We start from the raw sequence: 13,574 nt of genomic DNA, 5'->3' as shown, positions 1-13,574 counted from the left end.
CACAGTGGCACCGTAAAATATTGGGTAATAATTCCGTTATTTCTCTTTTTTATAGGCTTTTTTGATAAGGATAATTTAATTATTAAATATTTCGTGTAATTATTGATTAATAAATCGTGAGAAATTCTTCCCTAGGATTTGAAGTGTTTCAATTCCAGTTACAAAAAATTCACTTAAGCCGTATCTATAGAAATACACAAAGGTGCGATTTTTACAGTCAGATCAACCCGACGCATCCATCATTGCTCCAAAAAAATTGCCAAGTATCAGATTCCAATAAGTTTTCATAGTTTAGAAATGAAAATTACAAATTGTTGGCAACAATTTACGCTAATTTAGGCAACTCTGTAGCACAAGAGGACAATGCTGACTCAACATATGCTGAGTACACAAACCAATGCTCTACTTCCCAGATGATCTAATTTAGATGCAAATTTTCATTAAGAGAAGAAGTGAATCACTCCAACCTACGAAAATCACTTGTGCGCGTCCGCATCCTTCATAACAAAAAAAAAGCGATATAAAAAACAGCGAAAAATGTGCTATTGAGTTATTTACTGTTGTCCCAAAGTAAGAAAAACTCATTTCCCGGCGCATCCACCATTTTTGTAAATATATTACATAACAGCTCGGCAAAAAATCCAGGCTAGTCGGTCTAGAGCCATTGAAAGCGCCATCCTTCGGCGAGCTTCCCTCCACAATAAAAATCTTTTGTACACCGTGAGGACTAATCCAAGGAAAAGACACTGCAGCACACTTATAAAATATGCTAATGGCGTGCGGCTTGAAAGATAAGAGCATTCGAGTGAACAGGCGCATCTGCCAAACCTGTCACGTGGTTCTCAGCCAAGATCGATTATGGTGGTCCTTTCAGGATAACAATTTCTTTAAGTAGAGCAACATTTGAAAGGGTCTACAAGATACGAGTATTAATCCCACTGTCGTTCGTTGCAAAAGCGTGAATACAGACTCGGTACTTTCACATTTATTAACTCGATTCTATTTTCCTATTAAGCGTCGACAACCGCTTTTTGTCGACGGCGCTTTCATAAAGAGATCTTCCTGCTGACATACGTCCCCTTTCATCCCTTCGTCGCAAAAATACATACGGTGCATTTCTAGTGCACGTTGATTGATGAATCGGAGGAAACGTAATCGTTTCATTACTGCTCATTGTTTACCCGATTATTCGTAACACACGAAGATCAACAGCAAGTATAATTTCGCCAGTTATCAGTCAACAGGAAATATAATCCGAGCCGTAAGCACGGCCTAAGACACTGCTCCGAAATTATTCATTTCACCCTGTCAGCAGCAAACGTTATGTGAGCTCATAATAGTGCATGACACAGACAGTTCACCCCGACGCGTGTTGGTTTATTCCGGGGGCGCGCCGCGATTCCGGTGGTCGCTTTATACGATTTTACCAAATCCGTTCGCTCACCTCTTCGATGAAAGAACCAGACCTGTTAAAATTCCACCCTCGTGGCGATCATCCCCCTCGACAAAACATTGTGATTGTGAAAATTTAATATTTGTGTTTCGGGGTGACACGTGTACAGCGATCGCTCTGTTTTCTTAATGTCGTAAAAGAAAACGGACCGATCGTTACGATTTATTACGAGGAAGGGGTGGATTTTGTGCATCGACGCTCATATCTCTGATCATTTCTTTGTTCGTGTGATCCTTGTTAAAAATGACGCTCTGGGACCGGAGCAAATTTCCAAACATTCGATCGGCTGTAAAATTTAATCTGTCTAATGAAAAAACTCGTATCTTGTCCGGAAAGGGAGGAAAAAATTGATGAAAGAGTCGACGACGACGGGGTACGTTTGACTCTGCGGCATTATCATTTTTCAGCAATTTTGTAAATCGAATTAAGACTGAACAAAAATAAAAAGCTTCTATTATCCGATATCGTTATCATGTTTTTGCACTCGTTCATTTTATCCCGTCCCAGTGCGATGCTCGACAATAATGAAAAGATTATCTCTTTATAATGCGATTGGAGCGATACAGTTGCAAAAACAACCAAAAGGACAATTATTTTTACACGACGAAACCTGACACGATTAACATAAAAAATGCCTTTCGCTAATTATTATTCTGCGCCGAATCCTTCGACCAAAATATTGCGTTCCTTCTAAGAAGAAAAATAGATTTTCTGTATTTTATATTTTCGGCGTGTTTTTCTACATTTCCTTCTGTTATGCCCACTTCGGCGGATTCCATCCAATGCCATTGATCATAGTTAACATAATTTTATCACGTTGTGCCACGCCCCGATGCTCTGACCAAATCTAATATTTTTGTTTCGGAACCTTTCATTTACCCGGAACAAAAAAGATTCCAAGAGAAATAAATTTCTCGGCTGTTGACCCATTTAATTAAAAAGAAAATAAGAAAGACGTTGACCCGCCGCATCCACCGTTTGCATCTCTCGTTAAAACTGAATTTATCGTTAACTGACTTGACCCCTGGGGCGATGCTCAATCTTTTTCAGGGAGTCCTGTCAGGATTCGGACGCACGAGGGTCCTGCGGCACGCTCTAGAGGACCAGTTTAAATGTATTCTTATTTTAGAAAAAAATATTGTCATTTTAAAAAAACGCTATTATTTATTACTCCAGATTGATAAAATCGAAATCTGAAGGGATATCTTTCCTTTTATTAAAAAAAAATTATCTTATAATTATTTTAAATTAGGTATTGATGGCATTAGACTAGCGAGGTCAGCGAAAACAATTTTTTAATAAAAGAAAATTTTCATTGGATACTCCTGGAAATCGACACATTTAAAAAAAAAAGAGTTTCAGTCAAGAACAGATTTCGTAGACTTTTTTTAGAAAATAATGAGCTATTAGGAACCACTTTTTTTTAATAAAAGAAAGTGATTAAATTTAAAATAACTCTGAGAAACAGCAACACTTGAGAATATTTTAATTCAACAAAAATGTATGAAATTGTTGCTGCTTTAACCCCTGGATTGACGGTCAATCCTTCCCCGGGGCACCTGCCAGGATATGGGAAGCACAAGGACCTCGCGACACCCTCTAGGGCCTCTTGCTGCAGAGCAAGGGTCGCCACCCCTTTAGTCTGGTGCATCTAACCCAAAACACATTTTCACTTCGCAAGCCGACTAAAAACTACCCCTTTGCACCGCTGCAAATGATGAACTCGTGCAATTATTCAAGCGCATATTAGTGTGGTTATCTGTCAGGATCGAGTCACCCCGACGAAAATAATTAGCCTGTTTTGCGTATCGTTTAATTAGGCCAATTTACAGTTGCAATCAAAATTCAACCCGTGTTCACAACGGTTAAAGCACGCCTAGATTACCCCTAAAAACAAGGGTGAAAATAATTAATCCTAGGAAAACGGTGCAACAAATTGCAACAAGTCGCTCTATTTTTAATTAGAGCGGGGTGGTTTCATTATGTGGGAACAAAGAGCGAGGGTTATGAGGCCTCGCATATATCACGATAACTTTCACGATCTAACTTTTGACACGATTTTTTATCTGCAGGGCGAGACTCGCGGTTTATTGCATCCCCGGGTCTTACGATGGGGATTAAGTGGAACGCATGTTGAGAAGTGAAGAACGAGGCAAGGTAAAATTAACACCACCAGATTTATTCCACCCCAATACGAGTCGGACAAAAACAACAACTCGGCCAATATTTAAGCGAGTCAAGCATAATTCACAAGAGCCACACAAAGAAATGATCTATCACCCTGCGAGAATTACGTTTTTTAACACCCCCGATTCTTGACTGGCTCCTATTTATTAACAAAGTTGAGCCGTGTTTTGCATAAATTTAATATAAGTCGAGAAATTCACAAAAGTTCACCTGAATCATGCAAATCGCGGCTCAATACAAAAAATTGCTTTGATGAAGAGAACTCGGCTCAACAATGCATCGGTGTTGTTCCACTAGAAGCGAACAAAATAAACTTGAATCTTGAATGAAACATAATTTTCAGAATTAAATTAAGCACGCCCCGTTTCGCCAAGGGTAAACGTGATTGTAAATAGAATGAAAATCTTACTGGGGTGCGAATTAACCGTTCAAGGGACAATTAGGGGTGCAGTAATGACACGTCTGGTCCGTGGAATGGACCAGGGTGCGTTAGTGGCGCCAAAAACTTGGATCTTACGTCTTTTGTGGGCGAGTTCTTCCATACTCAAATGTGATGATTAAATATTTAGGAGGCAACTTTTAGACGCCACCCCAAATGGGTAGGTGGAGTGATAAATTCATTATGGCAAATTGTTATCTCTGCGGAACCATTCTTTAATTACGCCATTATTATAAGTTGTGGAACTCGACCTTCCACAAGTCTTAATGAGAATAAGTAGAGTTGTCGATGGTACTGGGAATTTAAACTCCCTTGAATTGGCACGAAAATTAATTAAAAATTTTAGAGCGGCGCATCCACCATCTTCGAATTTATTTCTAGTGTCGCAATAAATTTAACAAATTTTTGTCATAAAAAAGGGAGTAGTTTTAAAAAACAATTAGACCAGCGCCTCCACCATTTCTGCATCAAAAACAGAAAATTAAAGATAAATTTCAAACAAGTTTCAAAATACCGTATCAAATGAGTTCTCTCCCTCAAATAATAAATTGTGTTGAATTTTTTAAGTGTGGCGTTAGTAACTAAAGTCTTAAATCTAGACGAACTTTGCATTTTCTAGGGAAGAAGAAAGACTCGAGGAAGCTTTGAAAGGTTTAATAAATTTAGTTTTGATTTTGTAAAGAAATAATTCCGTCTATCCCGGCGCACCCACCATTTCCGCATTTATTTTTATTCTCATATTAAATTTAGTAGCGTTTTCTGATGTTTGTCATAAAATTAGTCACATTATGATGATTCATAAGCCAGGAGAAGTAGTTTCTAAAAACAATTATCCCGGCGCCTCCACCATTTCCGCATCAAAAACAATTTAATAAAAATTTTAAATTGGCGACAATTTTTCATCACTTGATACAAATTTCTAATCAGATTAGAGAAACTATAAAATACCGAAAAATGTGACAATAAATTTTACTGAAGCCTGAAAAACTAGATTTGGCTGCATTTTTAAAGTGTAGCGTTAGTAACTAAAGTCTTAAATCTAGCGGAGCTTTGCATTTCTGGGTGAAGAAAGCGTAAGAAAGACTTGAGAAAGCTTAAGGTGAAAGTCTGAAATAATAAATTTGTTTTTTAATTTTTTAAAGAAACAATTCCGTCATCCACCATTTCCGAATTAATATTTATTGTCATAATAGACATTGTAGATCACGTTTTCCAATGTTTGTCATAAAATTAGCTACATTATGATGATTTATAAATCAACAGGAGAAGTTTTTAAAAAGAATTATCCCGGCGCATCCACCATTTCCGCATCAAAAACAATTTAAAGCAAAGCTTAAATTAACGACAAATTTATCAGCACTTTTGATAGAACTTTCTAATCTTAAAGAGCTAGAAAGTGATGAAAAATGTGAATAGCACACGTGTGGATTAAACAAAATTGTCCACATTTTTTATAAAAGAACTGTACGATAAGATAAAATGAAAATGCACGTCCAGTGTATAAAACGCGTTTTGGAGCTTTTTCCCTCAAACAATAAATTCTACTGAGGTCGGAAAACCTAGATTTGATTGCATTTTTAAAGTGTAGCGTTGGTAAGTAAAGTCTTAAATCTAGCCGAGCTTTGCATTTTCTGGGTGCCAAGAAAGTGTAAGAAAGACTTGAGAAAGCTTTGGGTGAAAGTCGGAAATAATAAATTTGTTTCTTGATTTTTCAAAGAAATAATTTCTTGTATCCCGACGCATCCACCATTTCTCACCGCAGAAAATACATCTCAAGACAGATTTTTGATTGATGAGGGTCTGAACCAGGTGCCCAAAAGTAGCAAATAATAACAAAGCAAAAATGAACGATCGACATTTCTTTGGCAAGTGTAGAGGGCGACTTAAATATGGCAACAATAAGTCAGCAGGGTTGCGACCTTCGCCCTGCGAAAACAAGCGAATCTTGCCCCGCTCATCTTCCCGAAACATTTAATTAATTTCGGAGGCTTCGAGAATATCCGCGTGAGTTTCTAATCCCTAGAAAAACCCCCGGAAAAAATGCAGGCTCACCACGTCTATCAGTTGGGAAAGTTTGAGTTTGATGCAGACCCTGAGGACGTCCGAGGTGTTGACCACCGGCCTCACCAGCTTGTTGTAGTTGGAGAGGAGGTCGTCGTAGAGGCGTTTGGCATCAGGATTGCCGGCCACAGCACCGTGCACCACCAAGGCCGACAGCAGCCAGGCTCTCAGCGTCTCGGCGGCGGAAGGAGGCATCCCGACGCGGCACCGCGGCACTCTGGAGCCACACTGCACGCTCGATTCGTGCGGACGATGCCGGATCGGCCGCCGCCCGATCCCGTGCGAATCTGCCCTCGTGCACTGGAATTTCACTCCGGGATTAAGATGCCGGATTATCTTTTTCTAATTGCGACTGACCCGGTTCGCCCGTCTTAAATCATCGGAGGCGGACGCGATACGCCGCTACCGGGACCCTGCCTACTGCCACCCACCCCCCGGATTTATCGGGGACGGCGCGATACGCATCCATTCACTAACATTTCTATAACGATTTTTAAACCGACACAACAAAAAATTTCAGAAAAAAATCTTCAAAAACAACAATTTAGTACTATTATCATTGGATCAGTGAACTTAAGCAACTTGGGTTGTGGCCAACATTTGGATGGGTGGCCCCCTTTCACTAATTTTTTTTTACGATATTTTATGGATAAGTAGCTTTTAACAATCGCCAACTGCAGAATAGTGGGGTAAAGTGAGGTAGATGTCGTTTTACGGAAGCGAAGCTTTTCCTTCTTGGAGCAGGCCCATTTGCAAACCTGCGCTGGATAATGGCCCATCCTTCCCGCATCCATCTTGGTGATAATCTTTCGTCCCGATCATCGTTGCGTTTGATCGGAATTTGATTTGGCAATGGTTTCGAGCTCGCATGCAAATCTGGAGCGACAAAGCCAAGTGGAAATTTGCGTTCGCCATATTTATGTTCAGAATTTAGCCGCACATTATTCATGAAGTTTACGTATTCCTAGATCCGCAATTGCCGCCGGCTGTGAAAGACTCGGATACACATTGCTAACATAACAGGAACCGCTTAGCCTTGTTCGCACTATAAAAGTCCTGTTAAGCTGGCCGAAAAATAAACAATTATGTCCACCAGACGTCGATAGAATTTAATTCATGTTGGATTTTGTCCGGGATAAAAGGATAAAACGGCCCGAATAGTGCGATAAGGTCCAAACTGATTATTTTTGTTGTAGTAATATGGCGACACGAAATTGCGTTGAGTTTTCGCTTCATTACGAAATTCTGCATGTTGAGAGCGGAATTTATAAAGTACGGGGAAAAATCCGAAAAATCCCCGGATTAACGCGTTGATAAAAGCCAGCCGAGCGCAAAAACCGTTAATTATTATTACCTGAAACCGCGCAGGGAATTAACTGAAACAATAAACGGCGTGCTTGTCAAAAGCTTGTCCTGGGGAGGTGCAGAAAAAACACAAAAAAATACTAGGACTATTTGTTACGTGAATTAAAAATTATAAAATAGTTCCGTAACAAGATAAAGCGCGCACCTATTGAGCGAAAGTATTTTCATTTATATTTGTTTTCTATTTAGAATGCAAGTTCTAGCCCAAAACTCACGTTTCTCTGTTACGCAAGTCAAAGTTGTATATCTGGTTGCCTACCAATCCATTTCTAGTAACTTTTGGTACTAATCGTTTGCAAAACAATAATCGATTTGAATTGTGAATTGTAAAACAAACCTTTACAAGAAACTCCACGGGATTTGCGTCTTTAGTACCGCTTTGTGTTCCTGGAAAGTAGAGTTGTCCAAAAAGACTGAACAAATAGCGTTAAAAGCGACTTTGTGGGTTCTTAGCTCATTCGTAGAGAACTATGCAAACTTCAATACTTCTTAACACAATATTGACACAAAGAGAGTCATTGTGGCAACACTCGAACCCTCCCAGCTAATCTCTTACATTTTTACCTCGCCAACAAGGACACCTAGATTGATACGTCTCTATTGCATCTGCGTGAGACATTCGAGAAGCTTTTCTTCCCCCCGAGAAGTTTTGTTAATTTTTAATGCTTCCGCTGGCATGTGTCGGTTACCAAACCGTGTGCGAACCATTTCCTCCTGTTGCGAATTGATCGAAATAGCTTTTGCAAATTCAGGAATCCTTTCGTTTAAAGTCGAAGCGAAGCCAAATGGAGGGTGAAGAAAGTCGTGACTTCGAAAACGCAACACTCATAACGATTAGGTCGGAATTTAGAAAAAAGATTCCGGCCGAACAATCTTAATGAAATATAATTGGTTTTCGGGGTTTCTATGTTCGCCTAATTCTGTTAAGCGAATCCTACAAGTTTGTCGAGCGGGATTGACTGCCAATCGCACGCAATTCTCGCAGTAATGCGATTAATTTTTTGGGGGTTGTAATTAATGACGGCGGCCGCAAAGGCGTTCGGCTTTTTATGAGTGGAAAACATTTTAATTCATTCATAAAGCGAGCAGTGAGAAAATCGAAAAATGTGAGTAATGGACGCTCGCAGCAATCAATCACCGATTCTCCCGGATATCTGGAGTATCTTCCACTCCTGCCCCAAATCGAATTATTGATTTCAATTTACTTAAAAATCGGTCAATTCGCGATCGGGGAATTAGACGCGGTAAATACTGTAATGGGAAGTGACGGTGTTGAAGGCTCGCGGAGGCGAAGCTCAAGGCCGGGGAGCTTTCTCCGGAGGGTCCAATTACAGACAAACGGAGACGGACTGGTCCGAGCTTTGTTTCGGGGAATTGCCGAAAAGCTATCGCAGTTATAATCCTGAGCTTAAATCCACAATCAATATTGATCAACGGTTACCTTTCCTAACACACACCTACTGGCCGAGAGAAGTTTGTTTCCAGCTCTCGAGCTTTAATGCGTTTCCGGTTCGGTGTGTTTGTAAACAAAACTCGATGTTCTTAAATTGTACAAACATCACGCGCTGGAAAAATAACCGAAAAATAAATCGCGTCCCACATGAGATGCCGAATGTTCGTTTCAGATCACACATCGCGGTGTGAGTCTTGCCGAGATGTATAATCTGAGCCGATTTGAAAAAACGACAGATTCTAAGTCGGCTCACAATCAATGGATTTGTGCCTTCCAGGGAATTCAATTTTTTTTATTCGATACGATGGAATAGAATTCCCAACGATCCGATTGTTCACTCGCGAATTCTCCAAAAAATTATTTTGCTCGTGACAGACAAACATTCTCAAAAAATTAATCCAGCATAATTATTGTACTCTACAAGATCATAAACCAATTCATTCTTCGTTGCGCGTTTCCTAAAAATATATTTTCTTCACGATATTTGATTTGATGAAACATAAACCAACATAAAAGACGGAAATATTCTGTAAGTGGCTGTCTGCGTGTTTGTGCAAAGAAAACAAAAATCATTAACACTCGTGGTGACGTTTTGACCCTCTGACCCTCTGTCTTGTTCGTGATTAGACAACTAAAGAAAACTTTTTCAGAAGTAGAAATCTGTAAACTGAATACCGACATATCTCTTATGTTGCCATCTATCAACGAGTAAACTAATTACAGATTGTTAATTAGTGATTTCTTAAAGAATACTGAACAGTCCAAGTAAACTTTGGAGAGTTGTTGGTAGCGTGGGTAGCGTATAGATAATATAATAATATACTATCGTATATTGAATGCAAAGTCAATGCACGCGAAATTTTTTGGTTTGGAGAGCTTAGCCCCAAATATAAAGATGTCGCTTGTAATGTTTCTAGCACAGGTTTCTATAAATACGTATAATTTTTCCACGGCCTCCCAAATATATAAGACACTCGTCTCTTTTTCCGGCCAGTCGCATTCGAAAAATGTCTGTTTTTGATAATTGAAATTGCTATTGATAACGTAGAACATATAGAACGCAAAGTCCGTTGTAGATTTTGGAAAATCATACTCATAATTAGGGCCCGGATTTTAGGCAAAATGGACTATTTTTATTTTTTAAGGCACATGTATGAAACTTGTCTATAAATGATTTCTGGCTTAATTAGAGTAATTAGAGCCATATTTGATTCTGCCTATTCGGCCTAAAATGCCCTTTAAATACCTATTTTACCTTTTAACTGCCTGAACATGCCTAAAATGACCAAAAATCAATTTCATTTTTGCGGTTTTTTCCCAATTTTCGAATTCTGGGAAGTTTACGGTATTGAAAATGTAAAAGTGGTACCTCAATAAAATTTACAATGCTTTATGATTTTAAAATTTAAGGAGATGTAATTACTGAAATGTACAAAGTGCAGTACAATACAGGAATTACTTTTTCGCTTTTACGGTTGGGACCATGATGTCAGCGGTAAATACTCCGACAATACCTAAGTACCACAAACCATTAGACTGGACTGGCATAAATTACAGAGTTTATCTGTTTGCCTCTGTTTTATGTTGCCATAAAAACGAAAATTAAAATCCCGAAGTGAAACAATAAGAGAAACCTTAAGGGTGTCATTTTCTAAAAATTTAAGAAATATAAAATTAACCATCTCCTCTGAAATTTGGTGGGAGACGTAAATATAAGCATTACAAATTTGTCATTTCTCGTTTACTTTATCTCCGTGCAGTGGTCGTGTTTCTTGTGAACCTGTTTAAAGTGAACATAATGCCGAAACAAAAAATTAGTTTACGCGAAAAAATATTACAGTGGACAAGCAAGAAAGATTTATATGAAATAAAATCAACCCGAGAAATGTTTTGTAAAGCTTGTGGTAAACTGGTAAGTTAAGCATAATTAAAAATATGTCATTTTATATTTTTTACTTATTTGAAAATTTTATTTTTTGTAGTTTATATGCGAAAAAAAATGTCACTTGCAACAGCATGAGCAAACGGCCATCCATAAAGAGAACATTATGACACCGCTTCGGCAAACGTTGCTGACACAGAACTTGGAGGAATCGGCAAATAGTACATTCAATATGGAACTTTGTAACGTCTTTTTAGCTGCCAATATACCATGGCACAAACTACAAAATCCTGCGTTTCAGAATTTTCTGACAAAATATTGTGGTAGAAAAATTCCGGATGAGTCTACTTTACGGAAAAATTATTTACCAAAATGCTACAAAGATGTATGAACATACTATCTTTTAATATTTAATTTAAAATTATTTTCACTTTTAGACTATTGACCGCATTCGGAATGAGCTGGATCCTTTTAACATATGGGTTTCAGTTGACGAAACAACAGATGCACTTGGGCGATATGTGGCGAATTGTCTGGTTGGGAAACTTTCAGAAGATGAACCTGGAAAATCTTATCTTTTGGCGTCTAAACAATTAGAAAGAACAAATCATGAGACAATAGCTAGATTCGTAAATCAATCTTTAGGTAAGGGTTTTTCACTTTTTTAAATTTATTTTGATTTAAAATTTCTATGCGTAGAAATCTTGTGGAGTACCAGAGTTGTTGCTGAAAAGTTTCTTTTGTTTGTAACGGATGGAGCACCATATATGATAAAATCTGGTAGACACCTTAAGGTGTTTTATCCAAAAATTGTGCATGTCACATGCTTAGCGCATGCTTTAAATCTAGTGGCTGAAAAAATTCGCTATCAATATGAAGATGTGGATAATTTAATTTCGAACGTGAAAAAAATTTTCGTTAAGGCACCTTTGAGAGTTGAAATGTACAAAGAAAAACTAAAAGAAATGCCACTGCCTCCACAGCCAATTTTAACACGATGGGGAACATGGCTTCAGGCTGCTATGTTTTACAGCGAACACTTTGATTCCATTAAAGAAGTAAGTATATAAAAGATAAGCAAATTAATTGATTGTTAAACTGTTTTTAACTACTCACAGGTTGTCATGTCCTTTGATGGAAGTTCTGCTGTTGCTATTCAAAAAGCACAGTCTATAATGAAGAAACCCGGAATAAAAAACCAATTAATTTATGTTCGCAGTAATTTTAAAATAATCTGCGAAAGTATTACTCAATTGGAAAAAAATGGGTTACCTTTAACCGATTCAATCAAAATTGTTGAAAACGTATTTACCTCCCTAAAAAAATCTCCAGGCCCTGTAGCAGCAGTAGCATTAAAAAAACTTGAAGATGTTACTGAAAAAAATCCTGGATACAAATTTCTTCTAGAATTGGCAAGAATTTTTAGAGGTGAAGATGTGCCGGAACATGACACCAAAATGGAAGAAATTTATTACAAATTTGCGCCCATTACCTCTTGCGAGGTAGAAAGAAGTTTTTCAAAATATAAGTCCATTTTGGTGGATAACCGACAATGTTTTAAAGTAGAAAATTTAGAGCAATATCTTGTATGCAATGTAAATACGTAACAATGTAAATAACTAACAAACTTGTAGTATTGTATATTAATTAATAAAAAATAATTAGTAAATATCTTGTTGTATGTACCTACTTAAAACTTTAAAAACACATTTTTTAATTTAATTAACCACAACTTTAAGGACCTAGTATGGCTTATTTTCAGTTTTTAAGGGACTATTTGCAGTAGTTTAAGGGACTATTTTAGGCACCTATTTCCGACTTTTTAATTGCCTAAAATCCGGGCCCTACTCATAATATATTTCAAAACGAGTCTCTCTAGGAGACCGTGGTCTTTTCTTTAAATTGTGACAGTAAAAAAATGTTCCGAACCCTTTGAGAGATCGAATCAGATAGAAATCCTTTTGCCAAAATCCATACATAGAAAACTAAACGCTAAAAGACAAGGAATTTTTAAAAAGTTATCGAATTTGTGGAATTAATTTTGCTCCAGAAGATTTTACCAGTGTTGGAAGACCAAGTCATAGTGCCTGTCCCGAACAACCTGCTTTTGAAGGTAAATAACAGTCAAAGTTAGTGGTTTGTACTTTTGTATTTTTTTAAATGTATTTTTCTCGTAAAAATAAATCAGATTAAATATTATTTGATGTTGTTCTTCTTAGAAAAAGTATCTACCTATTGGTAATTAAAGGTATTTATGAGGCATTTCCACTGGAAATGCGTCGTAAATACCTTCAATACAATTTTGTAAAATAAAATCCATTTTTATTTCTTTTTTTTTAATACTTAGCCCCAAAAATGCAGAGGGCGCTCTTGTTTTATTTCAAAAGGGGCCATAATTTCAAACAAATTCCCTGAAGTTTGCATTCTATATACGATAGTATTATATTATTATATTATCTATTGGGTAGCGCCAAGGTTGGTAGAACTGACTAATTTGTATAGAAGGTTGCCTCGTTGCCATTTAAAACAATAGTTTGAATTTTTTTTCCCCCCGCAAAAGTTACTCGTGACGTCACAATGTACTAAACTTTTACGACAGAGTCTGTCGATCATGTACTAGGTGTTCCCTCGCTAGAATAGAGCCCAAAAAGCCACCCAATAATCTTGGGTTCTATTCGAACACTCTAAATTTCTGGGTTGATTTTACGTCACGAGTTACTTTTCTCCCTCCCCC

General features: G+C 37.7%; 1 protein-coding gene and 1 long non-coding RNA gene across 4 annotated transcripts in view; one reads left to right on the top strand and one right to left on the bottom strand.

Moving 5' to 3' along the window:
• The window catches only part of nAChRalpha4 (nicotinic acetylcholine receptor alpha4), a 70,693-nt gene extending 64,314 nt beyond the window's left edge, over positions 1–6,379 (bottom strand). For both annotated transcript variants that reach the window (XM_069053062.1, XM_069053063.1), the window contains exon 1: positions 6,132–6,379. In XM_069053062.1, coding sequence (XP_068909163.1) covers positions 6,132–6,335 — 204 coding nt within the window. In that variant the 5' untranslated portion in view covers positions 6,336–6,379. The remainder of the gene's footprint in view (positions 1–6,131) is intronic.
• Positions 6,380–10,554: 4,175 nt separating this feature from the next.
• On the top strand, positions 10,555–12,511 carry LOC138135638 (uncharacterized). Of its 2 annotated transcripts, XR_011161036.1 has the most exons (5): positions 10,555–10,870; positions 10,941–11,225; positions 11,278–11,485; positions 11,540–11,898; positions 11,959–12,511. It is a non-coding gene; the product is annotated as an uncharacterized lncRNA (long non-coding RNA). The 2 variants fall into 2 exon arrangements; XR_011161035.1 differs by having other exon boundaries at positions 10,555–11,225.
• Positions 12,512–13,574: the final 1,063 nt, after the last annotated feature.

Source organism: Tenebrio molitor, chromosome 7, assembly GCF_963966145.1.
Source record: "Tenebrio molitor chromosome 7, icTenMoli1.1, whole genome shotgun sequence".
Lineage (NCBI taxonomy): Eukaryota > Metazoa > Arthropoda > Insecta > Coleoptera > Tenebrionidae > Tenebrio > Tenebrio molitor.
The sequence above is the reverse complement of the archived record's forward strand: the minus strand, read 5'-3'. Positions and strand labels throughout refer to the sequence as shown.